General features: G+C 40.0%; 1 protein-coding gene across 1 annotated transcript in view; it reads left to right on the top strand.

Moving 5' to 3' along the window:
* The window catches only part of pde5ab (phosphodiesterase 5A, cGMP-specific, b), a 141,620-nt gene that overhangs the window by 54,814 nt on the left and 59,847 nt on the right, over positions 1-26,959 (top strand). The window contains exons 5-10 of the mRNA XM_083936760.1: positions 2,262-2,333; positions 2,612-2,701; positions 3,419-3,556; positions 11,746-11,813; positions 26,326-26,434; positions 26,540-26,624. Of these exons, the coding sequence (XP_083792886.1) occupies positions 2,262-2,333; positions 2,612-2,701; positions 3,419-3,556; positions 11,746-11,813; positions 26,326-26,434; positions 26,540-26,624 (562 nt within the window). The remainder of the gene's footprint in view (positions 1-2,261; positions 2,334-2,611; positions 2,702-3,418; positions 3,557-11,745; positions 11,814-26,325; positions 26,435-26,539; positions 26,625-26,959) is intronic.

Here is a 26,959-nt window from a genome sequence, read left to right as displayed (position 1 = left end):
ACAGGAGAGCTAACTCCTCAGGCCTGGACTCCGCTGTCCACTTACACCTCAAGGAGAAAGCCCACTCCTTTGACGACAGCAATGTCCAAATCTTATGTTAAAGTGGAGAAACCATCGCTAAACAGAGGAGGAGGTCTGAGACACCACTTATCTCCAATTTACAATGCTGCCCTTTCATCTCTTCCCAGGAAGTTCAACAATCTAACCTCAAAGAACAACTGTTCACACATGGCCCCGTTTGACCCCAATTACTGTCGTTCAGACTCAATGGAGCACTAAAGAAGTCGAAACCAACTGCCCACCAACGACTGTCACTCTAACGACGGGCGTTGGCACTTGGAGCACAAAGGGTTTCAGTGACATCATCGGCCTTGTGAGAGGTTAAATACCTGGATCTCACACCAGTTAGTTGGACCAGTCCCAGCATGGTCAGATGCATACATGAACTGATGAAGCCTCTTGGATGAGAGGTGAAACGTCTTCCTAGACAAACAACCAGTCCAGTTGTTTTTGACTGAAATTGCTTTGAGGATTATGACATTTTAGTCTAGTTTTAGTCAAAGAAAATTGTATATTAGTCTCTTTTTAGTAATGCAATTATATTTAATCAATAAAATAAAAGTACCTAGTAGTATTGACAAAACCGACATTTTCTTTTAGCCAAACCCATGCAGATATCTTTAGTTTACATGCATGTACAGGTCTAGAATAAGTAATCCAATTTATGTTGATGCCAAATTCAGTTCAGTGTGATTTGCTCTGTGAAATACAAAACTAGTGAAAGTATTTGGCCAACAAGGGGAAGTTAAGTGCACCTATAGAGTGAGACAGTCAGGAAGGAACTAAAAACACACTTTACACACACACAAACAAACACACACACACACACACACATGCGCATGTTCTCAGCTCCAGTGGCTAACGCTAAAGCTAGCGTTAAAACCCGACACATTAACCGTAGCCTAATGTCGCACAAGCTTTCTAAAACAGAAAGTATCGTTACGTTAATGTCTTGACTTACCTAAATTCAACGTCTATGTAAAGAAAGGGTTTCTTCTTTTTCTCCCAAATACAAACCCCGGCTGGTGTCACACTTTGTTCTAATTTTTCTTTAGTTGTCGTTAACGCTAACCCTTACGTTAACGGTAACCCACAGCAGCGACAGCTTCAGAATCTAAATAATGCGCGTGTGGGGATTGAGGAAGTGACGTCGCCCAGACGCAAGACTGGGAGAAAACTACAAAGAAACAACGTTATTTCGTCTCGTTTTCGGCAACGAAAATGAAGAGACATTTTGTCTCGTTTTTATTCGTCAACGAAATTGCATTATATATTAAGTCTTAGTTATCGTCACATGACCAGCATTTTCGTTTCGTCTCGTCTAGTTTTCGTCATGTGATAAAGGTTTGTTGACGACAATATTTCGTCATCATTTTTGTTGACGAAAGCAACACTAGTTGTACCTGCCTTCTTCTCCAATCTAACCTCACATGAAAGTGATCGTGGCGATCAAGGACAAACATAGCCATTTGGGCGTGCGTTTTAATGCCGTTGAACTCCTTTATCTCTCTTTATTTTGCCCGTCTCCGGTCACTCAGCTGCTGGGACAAATAACGCCCCCTTCACTGAGGCTCCGAAGCAGCTGCAGGATTGGCAAACTCCCTTTCACCCAGTGCCAGCCTACAGCAGCAGCACCCAACAACAGACAATCCTGGCAACGCCCAACGCTATTGGCTGCTACAATGAAAACAGAGTGTGACAGAAAGTCATTGTCAAATCTGTCAAAAAACATTTTAAATATTAATCCAGACTAAATTAATTTTTTTAAGGAAAAGCAATACTTCCATTCTGTACCCCTCAAAACACCCCGTGGGTGTATTATTTTTTAATAAATATAGCTTTTAATAAATTCTACATATTCAACCTTTGAGATTGTTGAGAAACCTTATATTTCAATTTATTTATTTCTACTTCATAATAGAAATCATGATATAATATCTGTAATTCAGTTATAACCGCCTCTTTAGCAGAGCTTTATTTGGCCCTGCTGTACATTTTCCAATGTGAAGCACAAAGAAGCTGGCACAACTTAATTTTGAATGTATTTTCTGCAGTACTGATTTTCAAAATATAACTCGTTCTAATATAAGTCAACTCAAGCTAAGCTCCAACTCTTTTTTTTCATTAGATCTATGTAGATGAAATAATTATCATTTTGATCAACTTTTCCGGTTGTGTTCTTTCCACCCTATCCATAACAGGTAGTTGGAGTGGCTCAGGCTATCAATAAAACATGTGGGGAGGACAGTGCCTTCACTGAACAGGATGAAAAGGTACGTGAAGTTCACTGGTTCACCTTCAAGAACCAGTTTGTTACTGTGTCTATTCAGAAAGTCAGAAAAATGTTTTTGACAAGACTGCCAGACTTTTAACACAAGCCTTAGCTGTCCTGACCCATGTCAAAATGTCTCCCAGATACATTGAATATAAAATGGTCCTTGTCAGTCCAACCTTCTCAACCTGTGCATCCTTCCTCATATTATCTGTCATTTTCATTTCACAGTCTTTTCTTATCGTTCTTTGTGCGTGGCGCTCTGTTCTTCTCCAACAGGACTTCTCAGCCTATTTGGCCTTTTCGGGCATTGTCCTGCACAACGCTCAACTCTACGAGACATCACAGCTGGAAAACAGACGCAATCAGGTGAGTGTGAAGTTGCACCTGTTTTGAAATATAAATGGGCGTAATCAGTGGTTATCAGCCTCATAGTGATGGGTTAGGAGCCTGCTACACCTGTCTGTATGTTCAGAAGGCCGTTATCATCTATTAACCTGGTAACACTCTCCGTTAGCTTGGTCAGAACCCCTTCACATCACATCTGTTAATGCTCTGGGAGTCCTGTTGTGAATTAAAACAAAACAAATTTTACTTGGTTAGGTTTAGGAAACAAAATTATGCGGTGAGGTTTAGGAAAAGAGTGTGGTTCGGGTTAAATACTAAAGTTTGTGGCAAACGTTACGTAAGAAGTTTTACGTAAGAAAGTCAATGTTGACTTTTGGTTTCACATGGGACATGTTTGTTTGCCCCATTCAATACCCCATCCTCCCTCCATCACGGCTCATGCATCATGGAATGTTTCATTTAATTTCATTACCAATGTCATTTTTATTTATTTTAGACAGAGAAGGTTGAGAAGTGTTGAGTTAACTATTAACATCTAAATTTTTGGTCATGTCTGTGACATACTCTAAAAATACACATTGAAAGTGTAGTGAAAGCTGTTATGATGTCATTATGATTGTCAAAAGACCATTCTCTGTCTCTCTTTGCTGTGAGCTGCTTTAAAAACAGGCCAAACCTTGAATCTCAAGATGTTCAGCAGCTGAGCTCTAAACATGATGTGTTCTTCTGGGTGTGAAGGTGCTGTTGGACCTGGCCAGTCTGATCTTTGAGGAGCAGCAGTGTCTGGAGGTCTTACTGAGGAAGATCGCAGGAACCACCCTGTCCTTTATGCAGGCCCAGGCTTGTACCGTCTTCATCGCTGATGATGACTCCATGGTCAGCATGCACACGCACACACGCATGAACACACGCACACACACTCTCACTCACTCACAATCACATCAGTCAATTTATTTGTCACATGAAATCGAAAGGTATAATTCCAGTGAAATGTAATCCTGTAATTTCTTTACCATTTTTGAGTGTAGTAATAAATATAAATATGCGTATAATGTATATAAATATACGCAGGGGTGCTGATCTGATTGGATGGGAGGGGACACAAAAGTGTTTTGTTTTTTTGCCTGTATGCAACTCATACCATGCCACCATAAATCACAACTTTGTAGAGGCTTACCATATCATTCAGAAAGTACTGCTCATGGAATTATTTACTGTTCTTACCTTTCTTGTTTATTTGTTATTAACAGCCAACACGTATCACTGCTTACTTAACTTTTTCTATATTAGTAAATCATCATTTTACTGAACTGTTATATTAGTAAATCATCATTTTACTGAACTGTTATATTAGTAAATCATCATTTTAAGGGTATTCGTGTAATCTCTACTCAGCCCCAGGGATCTACACCAATGAATATGCGTGTGTGTAGAATAAATCATTTAAATAATCAACCGGCCCTCTACTGTCAACAACCTATCCGCTACAACGGCATATTAGCGGCACTCATAGAAAAAAAATACAATAATCTGAAATTGTGAGAGTTAGCCTTAGTGATAATACGTATAATAGGAATATTAATAATTTTAATAATATTCCTATTTCTAGATTTTTATTTTAAATTGTCACCTGTTTTCTCTCCATAAATAAAAACATTCTACCAATTTTATGGCGGTGGACAGCCAGACTCCCCTCTTTATATGTGTTAACAATAACAGCACAGGAATATTAATAATATTAATAATATTCCTATTTCTAGATTTTTATTTTAAATTGTCACCTGTTTTCTCTCTATAAATAAAAACATTCCACCAATTTTATGGCGTAGGACAGCCAGACTCCCCTCTTTATATGTGTTAACAATAACAATGTTGAAGGTTAAATAGTTGAGTCCACCACTCAATCATTCTGATTGTATTTACATTTTACACAGCGCCCAAACTCTTTTGAAAACAGCGTTGTTACTCTTATCCAAGGTCAACTTACTCTAGTAGCTTTTCCCCTAAGCTTTCAATCATATCTCACAGACTTCATCAGTGATTGATGACAACTGCACTACTAATTCAAAGTTTGTTCATTTGTTCATGAAAGTGGTTCAGTTTCCTCACTGATGAAGAGTTATGTCAAAGGAAAAACATTCTGCTTCTCTCTCTCTCTCTCTCTCTCTCTCTCTCTCTCTCTCTCTCTCTCTCTCTCTCTGAGTTTGATGTATTGATGGAGTGAGGGGAGTGGGAGTGCATGGTGGTCCAAAGGGCGACAGCAAATTAATAGTTCCGCCATAGTTTTGGACCACAAACAGCAGTGCTTTAAAATGAAGGAGGCGTTTCACAGTGTCTTTTAGAGGAAAAAATGACAGAGCTCATGTACCTGCAATAAGACTATCTTGCTGCCTTTTATTTCATGACAAACTTACGAGTAAAAGCCAGTCCAAGGTTTACCACAAAGGTACCTTTCACCTTTTCTCTTCTTAGAATCCTCTGTTAAGTTGGGACGCTATCTTAAATGTAAATAGAAACAGAATGTGATAATTTAAAAAACATTGGAACCCCATATATTTGATTGAAAATAGCACAAAGACATCATATGAAATATCAAAACCCAGAAATTATATGCTCTTTTCGAATTTGGGAAGTTGGGATATACTGGCAACAAAAACCCCCAGAAAAGTTGTGAAATGCGAAAAAAAGAAAACACCAGGTAGAACATCTAACAATGAATGAGGTTAACTGGCAACAGGTTAGTAACATGATTGGGTATAAAAAGAGCATCCAGAGAGGCTGAGTCTGAAGTTAAGATGGGAGGGTTCACCACTCTGTGAAAGACTGCACTGGCAAATAGGGCAATAATTTAAAAACACTGTTTTCAGCTTAAAATTACAGCATATGGGGGATTCGGGGATTTCAAAGTCTATAATACACCCATTGAAAATGTTTGGTGCATTATGAAAACAAAAGTATGTCAAAGGAGACCCCGAACTATTGAGCAGCTGAAATCAAGAAAGAATTGAAAAACTTTGAGCTTCCAAGATGACTGCAATGAATGCAGATGGTCTTCTCAGTTCCCAAATGCTTAAGGAGTATTGTTAAAAGAAGATGTGATGCAACAGAGTGGTATATATGACTGTGGCCATCCATACAAACACGGGTATTTTTGAAACTGTGTGTTTCTCTGCCCGGTTTGGTCTTTCATTCACACGTAACCACAGTTGTGGGTAGTTTTTTGTAACCGGAGTCCAGGGTGAACTTTTTGGAAAAGTCCGGTTTCAGTAGTCATGGACAGGAAAACCGAGAAAACCACAATTTCTTGTCGACATTGTTTGACGTCACACTATGCAATGGTAAACAGCCAGCTGTATCCATGGAGACTTGTGGAGCACTCTAGACTTGACCAGCTGATGAAGGTGAATTTGGTGGTTTCATGTGGACGGAGATATTTCTTTATCACACTGGTGGTGTGGACAGGATTTTTTTTTTTAACTGGGGGCCATAAAAGTTTGGTTTCAAAAATACCTGTGCTCCTGTGGACTAGGCCTATGTCCCAACTGTTTTCAAACTTATCTCTGGCATCAAATTTTATATGAGGATATCATTTTTACAAACATTTGAAATGTATGTTTGCTAATTTCAATTACATATGGAGTTTCAGTGATTTACATATCTGCAGATTTGTATTATTTATATTTTACAGGGTTGTACATCTAAAAACAATTAAGGGACCACTTAAAACACACATCAGATGTTAATGAACAAAATGAAAATCTTTACTGATGTAGTTTGTATAATTCGAAACCGAAATCACCAACCCACTGAGGGCCGGATTCAAAATTACACTGTAAATCAAAGGGAAAATGCCAGTGTTTTTTGTGTGCGAGAATGTCCATATTCGGGCAAGAACAGGTGTTCTATCTTTTGATTCCTGCCTGACTGTAAGACTAGGAAGTAGTAGAGTTGAGAAGTGAGGGGAAAGTGATGACCTGACGTCACATAAGAACATGAAATGTAGTCATTCTCATTAGGCTTTTTCCAGAGCCTTTGACTGATCAATTTTACAATAAACTATCAAACTCTTAACATGAAAAATGATCATTTAATTCCACGAACAGATAATGACTGGGACCAGAGAATAAGTGTTCCATTTCATCAGACACCAATGTACATTTTTTAAGAGCTGAGGTCCCATGGAGTTAACCTGAAGCCATATTACAGGGGCGGGACTTACCAGCCCTATTGTTTGTGTGTTATCTGTCGCTCTATTCCTGTTTCCACTTCCATATTGATATCACAAGATAACTTTACACCTCGACGAGAAATGTCGGCACATTTAAATATCGAGAGATCTCGTGGTACGATATCTCGTCACACCTCTACAAGCCAGTCATGCTGGATGATGTTACAGGCAGAATAATATTCACCACATCGTCTCCAGACTCTTCCACGTCCGTCACATGTGCTCAGTTTGAATCTGCTCTGATCTGTGAAGAGAACGGGATGCCAATGGTGGACCTGATAATTCTGGTATTTTCTTGTGAATAAAAATCGAGGATAAAGGACGTCATGCCCTCATGCCACCCTCATGGAGTCTGTTTCTGACAGTTTCCTGTTCCTCCTCACAAAGGAGCAGATACCGGCATCTTTATCAAAGGGAGGAATCACACGCTTGCGTGAATCATACATCATTATCAAAGGTTGAATATATAGAATCTTTATTAAAAAAAAAAATATATATATATATATATAAAATACACCTATGGGGCGTTTTAAGTGGTACAGAATGAATGTATTGCTTTTCCATAGAAAAATATATCTAGTTTGCCAGGGTTGTCTGTTACAATAAAACAACAGAAACAATAATCCTTTTGAGTTGACAGCTAGCTAATCGATTCCACATCACTCAAAGAAAGACTTCCAGTTGAAGAGTCCAAATGAGTCGTTACCCTGTATGATTCATCACTGACATGGAGCAGGCTGATCGCTTGACACACTCTGCAACTAACCTGGCAACGCGACTGCTGGAATTATTTTTTGTTGTTGCGACTAAGATCTTGAGACACTAGATGGCGGTGTTCTGCTCATTCTTCATATTCAACCTTTAATTTTATATTTGTGCTTAGGTCTGGGTTAACTGGAAGGGGAATGCAATGCTATTCAGTTTGTATTAGCTTACAAAACAGTGGTGTTTTGCTTCCTCTGGTTTTTATTTTAACCAGGTTAGACCCACTGAGATGAAGGCTATTGTTTTAACAAAGTGACACACAGGAAATTCTGAGATATGCAGCATAGAACTACTGGTTAGTTTTTGGCACATTGGACAAAATGGGTTGGGGATCTGTGTTGATAGTCAGTGCGTTTACATGCATATCAGTGACCTGAAAATGATCTTTCCCCGGTTAAGGGAATAATCAGATTATTGAAGTTCCCCATGTATACATAAAAAGGGTGTTGAATGGGAAAATGACGGAGTAACTCTTCTTCCATTACAGTAGGTGCCAACATACATACAATACATACAACATCCTGCCAACATACAGGTGGACTGAATACAGCTTTTCTTTCCCGGTTCACCTTTGTCAAAATCACAAACAGCCGACTTTTAGACAAAATTACAACCGAAACGGGTCGTCTTGGTAGTGATGTTACTGTTATTGTTGTTGTTGTTTTTTCACGTTGTTTTCGGCGCTGTTGCCTCCAGGTTTATTCTATTTCTGGGTCAAAAATCACTGCCGTGGAGTTGCGAGCATGAGCAGACTAGAAACCTGATAAAACTCTGGTTAAGCTGTTTACATGCACGAATAATTGGGTAACATAAGGACTTCTCTAGGTCTGTTAAACGGGGTATGCGAACTCCAATCTTACCCGTGGTACAGTGTTTACATGGTGCCCGAGAAACCGGAGTTTGCCTTTAACCTGAATATAATCAGGTTTTTAAACTGCATGTAAACTCTGACCACATAGTGTCCTCTTTGGACGAAACTGACTTTTAATATTGAGAATTAAGATGTTTTATTCCATGTACTGAGCTCCATGACTCTGTTACAAGCCACTTAATTATACTGTGTGTGTGTGTGTGTATTTGTCCCTCTCATGACCTCAGAGTTGCCAGACCAGCTGTCTCACTTTATTTAATATCCCTCCCCCCCTCTTCCCTCTTCTCTCTCTTTCTCTACTAAACATTACCCTGAGATTAGGGACTTTTACTGGTTTTATCTGCCAAACAGACTTCTGTATACAAATGTCAGTGTTAAATGTCTGTAGTTTCTCAAGCAGAACCCACAGGTTTTTGTATTTTAGTGTAACCTTTCCCCTAGGAAAGAAACCTTCCTGTAGGAAGTTAAATAAATGACAACGCTGGTCTTTAACACAAAACCGTACCAACAATAAACTCAAGAGTTTTCCAGATGTTGTTGTGCATTCACTCATTTGACTTTGTTTAACTGCAGTGTGTGGCATCCGTTTAGAAACAGGGACCTTTGTATGATTCATTTGCATGTGATTCTGCTTTTACGAACAGTCGAGTACTTTTGCTAGCAACATGGTTGACTTTTCTAAGCTTCCACACTACAAATAAAGGCAACAGCTAATCATGTTGTATTGTATAATTCTGAGGATTCTAATACAACAGGGAGGCTCTGTAGTCTGAACCACAGACGGAATCGTTGGCAATCTTTACTCCTGTAAACCTTGATAAAAGCAGCACATACCAGATGCACTCGTTCTGTTCTTACCTTTCACATTAAAAGCATTAGTCTGTTTACCAGAGGGAACTCAAAATTTCACTAAAAGGAAACTCAATAAAATAGTAAATAGTAGATTGGTCAGATTATCCGGAGCTAACCCCAGTCCCTCCACTAATCAACAGGGAAATACAGAGCACCTTGTTGGTATTGGTTTTATTTTTTGTGTAACACTATTTTTAACAAATGTACGGTGACCTTGAGTGCTTAGAAAGGCGCCTATAAATAAAATGTATTCTTATTCTTATTATTGAAGAGCTGTAGCATTTATTTGTGCTCAGATTCTAGCCACTGCACATTCATTTGATATCTACACTGCTGAGCTTTAACTCTCCACTGGTCTGACCGCTCTCTCTGGCGTGTATCATCAGCATCTCCAGAAGGACCTCAAACTATCCCAACTACATTCTTAAAGCTATAGTTTACAAAATGCCTCTGTGACAGATTTTTAAAAAGCATCCTGCCCCCCCCTAACCAAACCCCTCCACTCAGTATTCCACGACTCCTCGCCCCGAGCTTGTATCGCCCTCCCTCACCTCCTAACGACATGGCTAACATTTGCTAACATGTGTTCACATGTGTGTTGTTCAGCCCGGGGACGTTCACAGTCATAAGCCAGTATTGGCACAGACTAATGGAGGCTATTTATGTAACATCTCCCACAATAAAACACAAAAATTAGCTGTCTTAGCATCTGTTTTCAGTCCCAAATCCTGGCGTAGCCTTCTACACCGCTCATAGGAATCCCAGATGTTGACTAGTCTTTGGTTCCTATGTAGGTCACATTTCCTCATTTCTGACTTATCCTCACTCCACTTACGTTAATATAGATAGATAAATAGATGGAATACTTTATTAATCCCAAAGGGAAAAGTTTTACAGCTGCCACTTGACATAAATCTGATACAAAAATTATGAGGTATTAAAAAGAAGAAATACTTTACAATTAAATTGTTTATTCGACAATAATTAAACGTTGAATAAATAGAATGAGCAGAACACCACCATCTAGTGTCTAAAGATTGTAGGCAAGGCAAGGTATCTTTATTTATATAGCGCATTTCAGACCAAGGCAACTCAATGTGCTTTACATAAAGACAAAACATTTTTTTAAAACAGCATATTGGCCTATATTGACTCTGGTTTTTGCCCGTCTCCGCTCACTCATCTGCTGGGACAAATAAAGCCCCCCTCACTGAGGCTCCGAAGCAGCTGCAGGATTGGCAAACTGCATTTCACCCGGTGCCAGCCTACAGTAGCTGCACCCAACAACAAACAAACCTGGCAACCAGCAATGCCCAACGTCCAATATTAATTCAGACTAAATATATATATTTTTTATGGAAATGCAATACCTTCATTCCGTACCCCTCAAAGCGCCCTGTGGGTGTTTTATTTAAAAATATATATATACAGCTTTTAATGAAGATTCTACATATTCAACCTTGAAATAGACAAACTCAAATATAAAACATAAAGTTATAATTTGTGTCTCTATATTCTGTTTATCAGCATTTACTTCAAATGAAGTGGGTAAATGTAAAAAACAAAACAAAACTGAAGTATCTACCACTGATGCTGATAGAAATACCCTTCCTTTGTCCTTGTGTGACATGGAAAACCTTGAATGAGGTTTCAGAAGAATACGAGAAGACTAGCCTGATTTATGTCAATATTCTTACATGCAGGAAAAAAAAAACCCATTATCCTGTGTCATCCTGTTATAAACTTTCCAGCCCGCCTGAGACCCCGATAAATGTCATAACATTGCCAGTTCCTTTTTTTGTTTAAAACAGCTTTATTACTCTTACCTTGATAGATCAGGGTGAGCTTATGCCATAAAGTGAGCATGTGTGTATGTGCGTGCATGGGGTAAGTGGGCAATTTTTTACAAAACCAAGAAGACTTGTCAGTCTTTAACATCCTGTCCCCACCTCTTAAACATGTAAAAAAAAAGATCCTTTGCGAGGGTTTGGGAGTGCAGGTTGAGTGAAAACAAGACCCTATAAGGTGGGGAAAGACGAAAGGAGCACTGGAATGTTGATGGATAATAGAGCAGCATCCTTTTTTTTTGTCTTTTTTTAGAGATGTTATTTAGGCAGTGTGTGTGGTAGCACTGCTTAACTTACAGTATTTGGATGTTTGGTATCCGTAATAGCTTAATTAGAGGGAATGAGGAAGTTCATATGGCCAGAGAACAGGGTGGACCTGCAGCAAAGCACAGGGCACATCATTTGTTCTTAGAATCTAGACTATGTGTTGCCCCTAGCAAATCAGAGTCACATCACTCTGTAATATCTCAAACTAATAAACTTATTTTTAATCTTCTTGCAGAATTCCTTCTCCAGTGTCTTTTACATGGAATATGAGGAGCTGGGTGATGTCCTAGACAATCCCAAAAGGTAAGGTGATCACTCCTAACTGAAACCCATTATTTAATTAAAAGTCCTGCAGATTGGCCTTCAGGAGTACTCCAGCTGCTTCCACCAGCTATTCGTGCTAATGTTTCCTGGAATTTGAAAACTGCTATTTTTGCGTTAAAGAAGGAGCAGCAGAAAAAAAAGGATGTAAAGCAAGGTTTTGTCATTGTGAAGGTCTCATTGTGTTTAATGCTCATAAATTTGCAGAGCTAAGTTATAGCCCTACAGGATATAAATTGAGCCAAAAATGTGGAATGTGTCCACTGCAATTTCGTACTGTTATAACAGCACGTTGTCTGAGCCGAAAGCAGTTGTTAACACCACTTCACCGAGCACCGCTGTTCCGGCTTAAGGAGTGCGGTTGCTGTAGTGACGGTAGATGCTAAAAAAAAGGAAGAGAATGCGTATCTGTCCTTGTGAATGCCTCTATGTTTAGTTTTTCATGACAATGTTAAACATAACATTACCTACCTGATCCATCTTTATAGTTTTGTTTGAATAAATGTGTCAGTGGTGTTTTGGACGCTGCTTGTTGTTGCGGTAACAAGACGAGAGTGAGTTGCTATTTGTATCTATTTGTCTTTGAAACCTGTTTAAGTAAACACGTGTCACGTCCCAGCCTGGTTAGATGTGTACATGAACTGATGAAGCCTCTTGGATGAGATTTGAAACGTCTTCCTAGACAATTAACCAAGTCCAGTTGCTTTTGACTGAAATTGCTTTGGGGATAATGATGACCTGGACAAATGAGAATATTCACAGGCTTATTCAACACAATACATTATAATGTATTATTATATGTTCAAATACACAACCGTAGGCCTATATGAAATATGTGTATATACTGTATGAATATGACAGATGAGTTCAACCTTTTACCAGATGCAACATTAAAGTGATGAACACATTTATGCATCAATTTTTATAATCCAATACTATTCTCAAATGGGTCAGTCTGCATAATAATTACTTTGGGTAGGCTACTTTAGTGGTAGACGGACGATATTATAGGTGTACCGGTATCGGCCAATGCCGGCTGCTGTGGTCACCAATAGTTTTTTCCCGTCCACAGGCAGCTCCGTGTGGCTGGAGACGCCTTTTTTTTCAAGATTCTTTTTTTGGCAGTTTTTCCCAAGCCTTTATTATATAGGACAGACAGGAAATGGGCTGAGAGAGAGAGGGGGAGACATGCAACAAAGGGCTGCAGGTCAGAGTTGAACTCACGGTCACTGCCTCAGGGAACTTCAGCCTCTTTACATGGGGTGACTCAGCCACCGGCCGCCCCAGAGACACCTTTTTTAAGTTTGATAAATGTTAATTTAAAAAAAAAAAATTGAGACTTTTAACATTGGTTATTATCATTGTGTAAATTTTAGTATAAGCTCCAAATATCAGCTCAAGAAAATCGTCAGTCCGTATCGGTCATCGGCTAAGGCTGATGAAAAAAAAAGACGTTATCGGCATCGGACCTAAAAAATGCATATTGGTTGATCCATCCTTGCTTAGTATACAGTATATTTATACTAATACTGTTGTACTTTTACATGTTGAATGCAAAGCTTTATTACTTATCACGCAGGCGACAGCCTTTCGTACTTTTATCTTAGCTATGTAGCTAGGTGGCACTCTATTAATGTGACGAGTTTCATTTCTTCTTATCATCACGCATCAGTAAACCAGTGGCTGGCAGACCAACCGCTGTCAGCAGCGTCACTACATGCTGGTGTATTTACATTTATAGAGTGAATGTCTCCACAGACACACAGATTGGAATACTCAGCAAAGAGGCAACAGGTGCTTTCATTAGTGGGTCATATGATCTGTCACCATTGTTTGAACTCACTCTTTGATGGATAGGAACTTAAAAGACAATTAACTAGACGTAAATCGTACGGATTCTAACTTAAACTACAAACTTAAGAAGGCCATGCCTCTTCCATCTGTTATTGATGCTTTGTTATTTGCTAATCTTTTGCTACTGTAGCAGTGTAAATGTACCCATTGTAGGACTAAAATAGGATTATCTATCGTATCTATTTTAGAAATATTAGTTGCTTTTTGTGGTTAATGTTTGATGGTAATGGCATGTAGCAACGAGTCGCTCATCAGGATAGGGCAATCAACTTGCCAGTCTCCTGCTAACCTGACCTGGTCGAAGTTTACAAATGTAAATACCAGAAAAGGTGGAGAAGATGGGCAAGTGTTGCAGAATAAAAAACTGGCTAAACCAGAACTAGACATGGGTGTAGACTGGGACCCAGCAAGCTGCAGGCTCAAGATCCCAAGGTTAATGGAACGGTGTGCGGTGTAACGGGTGGTGTATGGACCCAATTGCAGTACAAAGGACTCAGAAACAGTGGTAAAAGTTCAAAGGTTTACTCAGACTCAGGCAGACAGGCAAACAGTTCAGAAAACAGCAAACAGGATTCAAGAGAGGAGAGGCTAAACTCTTGGTCAGGGACAGAAGGCTGGGTCGATTTACCATCGCATGGCATAGAACAATCTGGCAAAGGAGTGATTGTGGAGCTGGTGATTATATGCTGGGCTGATTGCATGTGATGAGAGGCAGCTGTGTGCACAGGTGAGTAGAGTGAACTGACGAGGCTGAGTGGGGCAGAGGCAGGATCAATGAAAAAACTACTGAGGGCTGGATGACTGAACTCTGACAGTGCGCTCTGGAGAAGCTTGAAGCTAGCAGATTGAGGTGCAGTGTTAAAAAAGCTCTTTTCCCACCAAGTAGCAAATCCTTGAAGGACCTGGCATGCTGATGATAAGACTTCCTTTGTGTCCTTAAATCTGGAGGTGTATTCCAGTAATTTAAATAAACAAAAAACATAAGATTAATCTGCACCAAATGAATATTGTCTGCTGGGTCCACGACCGCTTGGATCCTTCTGTCATGAAGTGGAGGAGGTGGACCAAAATGCAGGAGACTGCCGACAAAAGAACTTGAAGAAAACTATTTATTACTATGTATTTATTTAAAGCTATGTGCAGGCAAGGCAAAACTGTGCTCTACTGAACAAAGGAACCAACTGGAGAACATCTTGAAATGGGAGCTCACCAGCTACAATGCCAAATCGGACCAGGGGCATACAGTGGCTGGATCACATTTCTTTGTGCCTGGAAACAACATAACCTTAATACTGAGCTGGACAGGGTCTCTCTCCTCAACCACCAGTGCATTCATGGACATGCTCCCTATACCTCAAGGAACTCCTCATCCCCCAGACCTCCTAACGCACCCTCCGTTCTGGTAGCTTAAACACCCTCCAAGTCCCAAGAACCAAGCTCCGCACCTTAGGTGGTCAGGCCTTTTCCTTGGCTGCTCTGAGGTTATGGAATGCCCTCCCTGACCACCTGAGGGCCCCACTGACTTCAGATGCTTTAAAAAAAAAAGACTTTAAAACCTTCCTGTTCACCAAAGCATTTTGCTAAATGTCTTTTAGATGTTCTCCTTTTAACTTATTACTTATTTTTCATTTTACCTTTTATTTTTAGATTGTTTCTATTCCGCTCTGTAGCACTTTTAGATTGTTGAATGTATAGTGCAATGCACATAAAATGTATTATTATTACCAGATGGGTTTTACTTATTGATGCTAATGAACACTGTGCAAACATTGTCCACTGATAAAGACTGAGAACTCTGAAAGATTTGGTCAAATTAGTGCTGTACTAGAACGGACTAAATGAACCCGGAAGTGGACTTTAAAACGTCCCAGTTTTACATTTTTAGGATGCAATGTTGGCTTTGTTCATCAAACTGTATTTGTCATAAAAAGCAAAAAACACAAATGACTGCAGTTCATAAACAATTACCACTTATTTTTCTTTCTATTGTTTCCTCCCTTAATGTCTCATATACAGCACAGCTATCTGAAATAAAGGACACAAAGAGATAGATAACGAAGTAATTTAACAGTTTACAGGCAGAATGAGTAGAGGGTCAGGATTAGAAGAAAACAATTGGAGGAGGTTACAGCTGCAGAGCTTCCTTTCGTGCTCCAGCCAGGAGGAGCTGTAATCTGATTTAAAATGCAATGAGTGTTGTGGAAATGGATTCTTCAATAAAGATCAACAAACAGGATCATCTTTTTCTCCGTGGTTTATTTTGCCAAAGCATTTTCTTCTGCAGACAAAAATACGTTCATCCCCACATCCTCACAAGTTAGAGTCTAGCAGGGAATGACGATTTGCCAAAACTCGCAGTCTTTTAGGGAGAGGGACAGGACGCGAATAGCCTTGGTTGGTCGACGTCTTTAGACCAAACAAAAACATGCCTTAGACATTACAATTCTGAACATTCTGAACCTCTCTCATCACAAGGTCTCTAACACAAGGTACAGATGCACAAATGTGCCAATATATCATCATGAGTAAGTTAAGTATGTGAGACAGAGGAGACACTGAACTGTGTCTGACCTGACAAAACTATGATTATCAATTACAAATATCCAAAATTCCCACAACATGAGATAGAAATCCCTCCCTCCCAGTCCCTCTGGTCTCCAGTGTTTCCTGGCCTCACCAGTTGCTACGCAGCATCTAAAATTCAATCTTAATCTCGGTCCAGGCAACAGAATTGGACAGTGTGCATGTGTGCAGTTGTGTATAGTGTTTGCTGTACACTGTAACTCACCAAAATATGGGGCAGATATTAGTCTTTTATTAGGATTTCGCCATCAGTATGGTCTTTCTGAAATAACAGATTGCAGTTAATAATTATATTATATAAGTAGTAGAATTTAACAATAATTATGATTATATTAATGATTGAATCAAAGGAGAGAGCAAACATTATTATGAGAGAAACTAAACTAAATAAATAAGGATGACAAATCTAATATGATTTAAAATAATGTTCACTTACTAACCTATCCCCGAGCTTCCAACCTCATCTCATGGTTTACATCAGCGAATTGAGTATACTTAGCTTTCACAAAGATGATTCAGTTGCTGATTGTTCAGTCACGTAGTGGCAATGGACAACAAATAAACAACTGATCAAACTCCAATGGCTGATCAAGACCATGAGATGCAGTTTAATGGATAACAAATGAGCTAAAAAATAGCCAGGTTTTATTGTGCTACCATGGTACTTAGTGGGCTCAACAATCGCCATAAATACTTACTAGTGAACCAAATGTGTATTAATCTGCAGCTGGAAATAGTCCCCAAAAATGCTCCAATTTGAGTAAAATGTGATTAAAAAAAGTATAATGACCAGCTGTTTTAATTACTGAGGACTAATGAAATTGTTGTCTCTTTGCTGAGTATTCACATCTGTGTGTCTGTGGAGACATTCCCTCCCACTGCTGACAGCGGTTGGTATGCTGCGTTAACTTGTAATCGGATATCGGGAACTTCCAATTTATAAATCAGGCTTGTATAAAGGGCAGAAGTGTAAAAGGAACATTTGTGTTTGTGTGTGTGTGTGTGTTTGTGTGTGTTGTGTGTGTGTGTGTGTGTGTGTGTGTGTGTGTGTGTGTGTGTGTGTGTGTGTGTGTGTGTGTGTGTGTGTGTGTGTGTGTGTGTGTGTGTGTGTGTGTGTGTGTATGGATTTAAAAGGGGAACATATAGACGAATCCGGTGACGTACTACGGGAAGTCAACAAGCCTCTATTTCTGCGGCGGCATCTCCCTCCAGTATTTGCCTGATTGAATAGGAGCTATCATTTTAAGTGAACCTTTTCAACAACCTTCACAAACCTTTACCTCATGAAGGGAGCTTGTGATTATTTACCACCATCACTGATTAACTCAGATACTTGACGTTTACATTGTGGTCATTAGGTTGCCCTAGTTAGAGCAACTCATGTTATATTTCACAATAACAGCATATTGAGTTAATTTACTCTGTTTGACCATGGCAGCCTTGATAGATCTGCCTAACATGAGCTAGCTATGCAGTGTTAGCTTAACTGACATTACTTTTTCACTGTGTTAAGCTAGGCAGCCGCATGCTATTAAATTATGAGATTTATGAGTGTTAACCAAAACTTGCTGTTGTCCCCTCTGTTAATATTCTCGATGCACCTCTGGAGAACATCTGCATGCCCAGGGAATCCATGTAGACTGTAAGGCCTCAGACAGGGGCAATCTTCATGAGGTAAAGGTTTAAATCCATGTAGACCATACAGCCTTAGACAGGGGCGCTCTTCATGAGGTAAAGGTTTGAATCCATGTAGACCATACGGCCTCAGACAGGGGCACTCTTCATGAGGTTAAGGTTTAAATCCACGTAGACCGTACGGCCTTAGACAGGGGCGCTCTTCATGAGGTAAAGGTTTGAATCCATGTAGACCGTACGGCCTCAGACAGGGGCACTCTTCATGAGATTAAGGTTTGTGTCGTTCACATTCAGTTTTTTTCCAAAGTTGAAGTTTCCCACTGCTGTTGGAGTAGCAGAGAATTGCACAGGTTCTTACTGACTTCCCTAGACATCGTTGTCAAAGTAATGCTGCATTAAAAAGTACAGATAAAACTAGAAAAGGTTCACTTATAATGACAGCTCCCATTCAAGCGTGCATACTGCGGTATTGACGGTAAACACAAGAACTGCTCGCCGGATTCCTCTATAGGGAACAGACTGGAAGTAGAGAGGTGAATGTGTGTCAATAAAGTTTACAAAAGAGCAAAAAAAGAGTCAACACACATAGTAACTTTAAACGTGAAAAAATGGAGGCTCTGAAATAACAGGCTCATTTGCAGTTACATCTTATTGCCAATTTGGCCATTAGAAACAAGGGATCTCAAATCTTATGGCTTATGACATTAAACAGTCCACCATAAGGCCTTCAAACGAATGGAAGAAGAATTGAGTTTACAACAACACAAAGCTCTCAGTTAAGACTGATACAGTATATACTTTGTGTTGTGTGTTGTACTAACTCACAAACAATCTGGTTTTATTGACTCTATTTTCACACTAATACCGGCTCCTGGCAGAGATAAAGCATAGAGACAAAGAGTCAAATAAAGTTGATAGAAAACACATTAGTGACCCTGTTATTATTGGTAAAATAGATAGACCTGTCAAATCTTGTGAACTTCCCATTTTGAAACTGGGAATTTAACACTGCAATTAAATCTGTGTGCCAAAACAGAGCTCAGTATGTAGGAGAAGCAAGCAAAAGAAAAGGAATATGGGCAGTTGTGCTTACTGCTTGCTCTCATGGCTGTGTCCCGTTTAGATCTAATAACTGCCTCAAATACGGCTGTTTTTGCTGGATTGCTTCTGAGTGGACTGTGATATGGCAAAACAGGGCAGCTTCAACTTGGTCAATGTGGAAGAGGAGAGGCCCTGCAGGATGTTAGCTTTGAATAGAACGACAGGAGGCTTTTTATAGGGACATTAACCTGGGGCTGCGGCTCTACAACGATACAGAGTTTGTTTCGCTGAAGCAGGAAGTTCAGTCGAGCTGAGCCAATGTTCATCCGGCTTGCAGGAGTGACAGGCATAGCATTTCAAGTCCACAAAGGAAAGAAATGTACTTTTTCTGGATCTATAGTTTGATTGTGACCCTGAATCGAAAGCCAACACTGTCATAGTTTTAGTGGTGCCATTAGCTGTTCTGTGGTCTCATTTAAGTCAATCACTGAGAGGGACAGGAAATGTGGATTTTAGTGTGGTTGGATAATTTGACCTGCGCACAGATGCATGTACAATGCAGCATGTCCAAGTGTGTGTGTGTGTGTATGTGTGTGTGTGTGTGAGTGTGTGTGTGTGTGTGTGTGTGTGTGTGTGTGAGTCCTTTTTCTTTTTGCATTGCACTAGGCACTGGTTAGTTTTAGAACGGCAACATCTTTTACAAGATTCATATCTCATATTTCTTTAAAATGTATGTTTTACTTGTAAAGCTGTGATCTGAAGAGTATCTAGTAACTAAAGTTGTCTGAAATGTAGTGAATTAGAAGTAGCATACAATTAAAATACTAAGTAAAGTTCTTTAAGCACAGTCCTTGTCTTTATTTTTTGGTCTATTTTTTATTATTATTTTAGCTTCTATTCCTTTTATCTTATTTTACTATTTTTATTCCCTCAGATTTTAGCTTCTATACTTTTTTATCTTATTTTACTGTTTTGACTGTTTTATTCCCTCAGTTTTAGCTTTTATTCCTTTCATCATATTTTACAGTTTTTATTCCCTTAGTTTTTATTCTTGTTATCTTATTTTACTGTTTTAGCCCCTCGGTTTTCCAGTGTTTCCTCCTGGGGGCCGACCACACCTGGAGTTGTCTCTGGTCCACTGAACGGGGTGTTGTCCCGTGGACGGCCCTGGCCCGGGTGTTAGAGAGCTCTACACCGTGGTGTGGAGCCTCCTGTCTGCCTGGGCTGGGGGGTCCCTGTGGCGGCGTCCCCTGCAGCCATGGATCATGATTCCTCTCGGTGTGCGTGGCCCCCAAAGGTAGATTCTTCCCTCAGCAACCGCTAGTTTACTGTACGTGTGTGGGTGTGTATGTCTGTGTGTATGGCAATATGTGTGCATACGTGTGTATCTCTGTGTGTATATTTTTGGGGATGGGAGGTTTTTGTTTTCATGGTGTTTCTTTGTTGTTCATTTTTTGTTTTGTTTTTTTCTTTTGCTTTTATTTTCTGTGAGGCACTTTCTGCTACTGTCAAATTATGAAAAGTGCCATTTAAATAAAGTCTATTTGATTTGATTTGATTAAAATTCCACCACTGCTTTTCTGTTTCTCCCTTTTCTTCTCACACGCACCCAGTGAAACACACACACACACACACACACAGTCTCGCTGCAGAAATACAGCGAAATCCACTGACTTTTGTCTTTACCTCATGCTATGTTTATATATCCATTTTCCATTATTTATTATTAAGTATTATAGCTGACTCTGTGGTTGAACTTGGAGGGACTATCTTTAAGCCAAACAGGCACTTATTAAGCACTGACAGGCTTCAGCTTTCAGACCTGAGCTGGGGTGTGGGCTGACTCTGGTGCATCTTCCCAGCTGCAGTTCTCTCATTGGCCAGCAGACATTTTATTTTTCAGTGTGATTATTCTGGAGTTTATGGAAGCAGGTTCAGGTTCAAGGTTATTATGATCAAAAATTGAACAAAATCGAATCCAAGGAGTCGCTGGGAAAAGCTATGTGAAGGAATCGTCTTAATTAATATTTCAAGTGCCTCTAAGAATGCTACTTATATGTGTAATACAGTATGTAGTAAGCATCGCTTTTTGAGAGAGAGAGCATGCCCATGGTCGAGTAAGCTAGAAAGTGTCTGAAGAGAGGGAGTGCCGTTTAGTAAGCTAGCCTCAAGAGTTCCTTTGTATTTTACTCGCAGATCAGTCTGGTAACGTGCGACAGAGAAAATTTTGTGTTTTTGAGTTTGCCAAGAGACCGAACCAAATGAGAAGCGACTGTTCAGTGAACATTGAGGCTTCCACAGATAAGATGAGCACAGCTATCAAGCAAACCGCTCACTGACTAACTTTTTCTCTTGGATCCTTCTCTTGGAATATGGACCAGGCACCTGAAATTGTGCCTTTTATCCGTAAATGTGTTAAATGTTATACCTTAAAGTAACAAATTACAATGAGTTATTTTTAAATAGCCTCTTGGGTATTGGGTAGACTGATTCCAGAAAAAAGTGATTCCATACATATTCAACTCTTAACAGCTTTCTCCTTGATGTCAAAAACACTTGGTATGGGGTAGGTTTGTCCTCTACCAGTGTGAACCCTTCAGTTAGTTTGAGCACGGATAGACATCATGGCTTAAAAAGAGCATTCTCTACTGAAACACAACATCAGTAAGAGAAAATATATAGTCATATAACCAATGGATAAAATGGCTACAAGCAATGTCGAAGGTGCAGTTTGCCGTGATAAATCCACGAAGAACCCCACTCTCAGCTCAAGAAGCATCTTAGAATCTTTGTAGGCTTTAGGAGGTCAAAGTTCGAGGTAACTTTGACCTTACAAATTGCGTTTTTACCTCAATAATTCCTAAACTAAGCTAACAAGCTAATTCTGACATTTTACACAAATATCTAATAGTAATAATAGTAATAGTAATAAAATTATGAAGTGATTTTTATATTTTATATCCAGAAGGTTGACTTTACTGTAAAATCATAATGTTTCTATCCATTATTAAACACCATAACTCAGGAACAGAAGGGGAGACTTTTGGTCGGATGCTAAATAGATGATACTGATCTTAAATCTGTGCTGATTGTAGAAATAATTTGTGCAGCCAGGCTGAAGCAAAAATACACTTAATACTTTTACTAAATAACTTCACTGCATAGTGTCAGTCTGGACAGTTTGGACTTAAACTGCAACTTCAATGTTTGGCAGAGGTTTGTTTGTTTGTTTTGGTTTCACAACTGACAATTTAAAATGAAATTCCGGTGTAAAATCATCCCAGGGTCTTTTTCGGCAATTGCACTCAAATAAGCCATTAAGACGACTTTTTTTGTGTGTAACAACTAGAGGATTGGTGTAATTTGGAGGAGTAAAACTGGTTAAGAAAGCTGTTTAAATGCATTCACTGTGCTGCCCTAAGCTAATCAGTGTTAGCCACGTCCGGCTGTTAGTGATGGTTAGCGACTCTCCAGGATTTCTCCGTTAAAAGTTGTTACACGAAAAATATGTCTCGATTGCTTATTTGATGAGTGTATTTGCCGAAAAAGTACCTGGGATGATTTTACACTGGAATTACACTTTAAGATTTTTATTTAGTCTCAGATTTCTCATCAACAATTTCATGATAAAAGAAATTGATGAGGAGGAAAGAAACCAAAAAATATTCACATTTAAGTAAGTGTAATCAGAGAAATGGGACTTGACTCAAAACACTTCATTGAGTGGTAATTTAATAGTTGATAACTATATACTTTCTATTAATCTACTCATCATTGCAGCTCTAGTTCCAGTTTAGGTTGTCAAAAGTACGATACAATATCCACATTTGATGTATTGCAGTATCCAAGTTATAACTTGAACAGATCTACAATCAGACTCTCAACCCAAGGCTGCACAGATGAAACTGCGTGCACATCTTTTTAAAAATGGGGCGACATTTTCCCATTTTGTGTGCCAAAGCCTTTTTCCTTTTTGCAGTGGTATGAAAGGAATATCAAGTTCCTTTTTTTTATACTAGTAGCCTGTTGTATTGAAGAATTCTGTTATCCTGACATACTTAGTTCCAGTACAGCCAACCCCCCACTGGTCCTACAGGGTTTAAGAGGTTATTACAGTGGGTTGTACTATGAAGCTGGATTAGTGGGTTTGCGAGACATGTTGTGCTCAAAGCCTGGGTCAGCTGTGTCACAAAAGTCGCTCTCTTTTAGCGTGACTGTATCACCACGGTAATTTATGCTTTCAACCAAACCTGGTCTGGAGGAGGCTTTCAGCTAAGACTTCGAGCTCAGTGACTTTGGTGTTTGATCGGCTACTTTAAACTCAGAGCAGCTTCCTAGGCTTCCTTAATGAGAGACACAGGTTCTCATCTGAGAGTCTTCACTATCTGATCGTCCTTGTTGGACCCTTATGTTGGGAATGCTACACAAAGAAGCTCTGTGCATGCAGTTGGTGATGCTGAAAATACGGTGTGCTGTGCTATCAGCAGGGTTGTAGCTGAGCTCAATTCATTGCTCAATAAGCCTGTGAATGTTCTCATTTGTCCAGATCATCGTTATCCCCAAAGCAATTTTAGTCAAAAGCAATGGGACTTGGTTATTTGTCTAGGCAGATGTTTCACCTCTCATCTAAGGGCGTACCCACACTGTCCTTCTGGCCGGGGCCAAAAACGTTTTTTCAGCTAAAGCCTAGTACCTTTAAGCAGTGTGAGTGCACCCGTTCCGCGCATAACTGCGGCCAGCGGGCCGTCCACGGCTTTAGCGGAGCCGTTTGCACATGTACGAGCACGAGCGTGCGCACGTGTACGAGCACGAACACGAACACGAGCCCTACGGCAGTAGCGTTATGTCCGCCTGTTCGGACATGTAAATAGAAGGACGGACCATGCGCGGACATTTAATAACAACAGCAATGGCGGTGAAAGGTTCACGTTGGTGTGATGCGGAGGTGGAGTGTTTACTGCAGATTTGGTCGGATGAAAATATTCAAAAACAGTCGACAAGATGCACAAAAACCCCGAGGTCTGTGGAAAGATTTGTAAACAAAGCCACACACACGCGATCAACGCATGTGACGTATTACGGCGTGATGGCGTTTGGACAGCAAGAAGCATTGGCCGGCCCTGGCAGTATGAGTACAAACAGGGCTGGGGCGCGGGGGAGAGGAAGGGGGGACAAGTACCCTAAAGCCTGGGTCGCCGTACGGAAGGACAGTGTGAGTATGCCCTAAGAGGCTTCATCAGTTCATGTAAGCATCTGACCAGGCCAACTATCCAACTATCTGGTGTTGAGATCAATGTATTTAGCCTTTCACAAGGCCGATAATGTCACTGGAACCCTTTGTTCTCCAACTGCCAACGACCGCCATTAGAGTGACAGTCATTAGTGGGAAGTAGGTTTCGACTTCGTAAGTGCTCTACTTGGTCTTAACGACAGTCGTTGGAGTCACAGGGGGCCATTTGTGAACAGTTGTTCTTTAAGGTTAGATTGTTGAAGTTCAAACTTCTACCGCACAAAAAGATCAGTGGACAGAAACATCAAGTTCACCAAAAAAGGAGTCAAGGATAACAGTTTGCCTTTCTTAGAATGTGACGTCAATATGGAAAAGACAGGGGCCTCCACATTGGGGTATACAGAAAACCCACTCACACAGGTCAAAGACTCCCACCACCCCCTGGAACACAAGCTTGGAGTTATCAGAACACTGAAACACAGAGCAGATAACGTACCCACCAGCTCACAGGCCCAAGGGGGAGAAAGCCTGAGAGGCGTCTTCACAACTTGTGGTTACCTCAGCTGGACCTTTGTGGAAACGGCAGCTGCTTACAGAAAAAAAAACAAGAGGTTGAAAAATAAAAATAAAACAAGAGAAACAACATAGTCATCCCATATGTGGCTAGGGTATCAGAGAGGCTCAGGAGGATCTTCAACAAACACTGCATACCTGTGTATTTCAAACCCAGTAATACACTCAGACAGAGACTAGTACATCCCAAGGACAGAACACCACACACCCACAAAAGCAATCTGGTTTATGCTGTTCAATGCAACGAGGAATGCAAAGATCTCTACATTGGAGTAACAAAACAACCACTGCATAAATGCATGGCCCAAAACAGGAGAGCTAACTCCTCAGGCCTGGACTCTTCTGTCCACTTACATCTCAATGAGAAACCCCCTCCTTTGATGACAACAATGTCCACAGCCTGGACAGAGAGGACAGATGGTTTGAAAGAGGAGTAAAAAAAGCCATCCATGTAAAAGTAGAGAAACCATTGCTCAACAGAGGAGGAGGTCTGAGACACCACTTATCTCCAATTTGCAATGCAGCCGTTTCATCACTTCCCAGGAGATTCAACAATCTAACCCCAAAGAACAACTGCTCACAAATGGCCTCCTGTGACTCCAACAACTGTCGTTATAACCCAATTGAGCAGTAACAAAGTCGAAACCAACTTCCCATCAATGACTGTCCCTCTAACAACGGTCATTGGCACTTGGAGCACAAAGGGTTCCAGTGACATCATCAGCCTTGTGAAAGGTTAAATACCTGGATCTCCACACCAGATAGTTGGACCAGTCTCAGCCTGGCCAGTTGCATATATGAACTGATGAAGCCTCTTGGATGAGAGGTGAAACGTCTACCTAGACAAATAACCAAGTCCAGTTGCTTTTGACTGAAATTGCTTAGGGGATTACATTGCTCAACATGTTTGTGAAGTTTCAGAGCTTTTCGCCCACTCAAACTGTAAAGGAAGGATTTTATAGTGTTGGTGGTAAAAGGAAGCTCCAGCTCTGTGAGACAGTGGTAGAGAGGCAGTGTCATGTAATTTTGTGTGTGGGGTTCATCTCCCATCTGATGTGCATTATTGATAATTTAAAAATTCTTATGTCACATGGAAAACTTCTTTACTAAAGTGTGTGGAATTATGGCTAGTGTGGTGTATTACGCCTTTGGATTCCCTGAAATATAAAATAAAGCAAGTTGGACATTTTTGCATTTTTAAATCTTCATCACTTTATTGGGATTAATGGCGATCAATTCTGCATTTGGTATAGTTATTTTTAGACAATATGCAGAGTCTTTTCACTGACAGATTAACACAGTCTGCTATTTTTTTTGCAAGAACGCCTTTATAATGATTCTATCGATCTGCTGCTCTCTACTGAAATATACGACCCCTGATCTATCGAAAGGGTGAGTCAAATGACGTGATACATGCCCTCTTTATGAGAATGCGCATTGAAACTAAAGAGGAAACCCTGGCTTGACAAATTAACTCTTAAGTGAGCTTTGTAGTACAACCCTCAGGTGAGCTTGGTGTTTCATCTTATTATGCATGGTTAGTTATGAAGTTGTATATTTTGTTGTTTGTCTTCTCAGGGATTGTGATATCAGTCATATTAACTACATGTACGCCATGTATGTTAAAAATACCATGCAGCCTCTCAGCATTGCAGACGTCACAAAGGACCAACGCTTCCCTTGGACAGTCAGTATATATTTTCTTCTTTTTTTCTTCTTTTCTTTTCTGTTCTAATCTTTTATTTTATTTTGCCTTAAGTGAGTAAACATTATCCCTCTTGTCCTCTGGCAGAGGGAAAACCCAGACCACACCAGCAACCAGATAAAGAGTTTGCTGTGCACTCCCATCAGGAATGGCAAGAAGGACAAAGTCATAGGTAGGCTCTTTCTCTCTCTCTCTCTCTCTCTCTCTCTCTCTCTCTCTCTCTCTCTCTCTCTCTCTCTCTCACTCTCTTTCAATCCTCCCCCTCCATCCTTCCACTCCTCTCTGGGAGAAAACTAGGATGGACTGATAGGGTTTTTCGAGATGCACTGATTTAAAAGATAGGACAACAGCAAGATGTTACATGTAGACCATTAGCAGACAGACAAGAGGTCTAGTTAGTGCTGAAATGTTACTTTAAATGGTATTTTTATCACTGACAAGGCAAACATACGTTGGTCAAACTTTGTGGATATTATTCCCAGGTCACTTAAGTACTATAACAGTCTC

This window comes from Echiichthys vipera (genome assembly GCF_963691815.1).
Source record: "Echiichthys vipera genome assembly, chromosome: 22".
NCBI classification, from domain to species: Eukaryota; Metazoa; Chordata; class Actinopteri; order Perciformes; family Trachinidae; genus Echiichthys; species Echiichthys vipera.
Note: the sequence above shows the minus strand (reverse complement) of the source record. Positions and strands in the feature narration are given on the sequence as shown.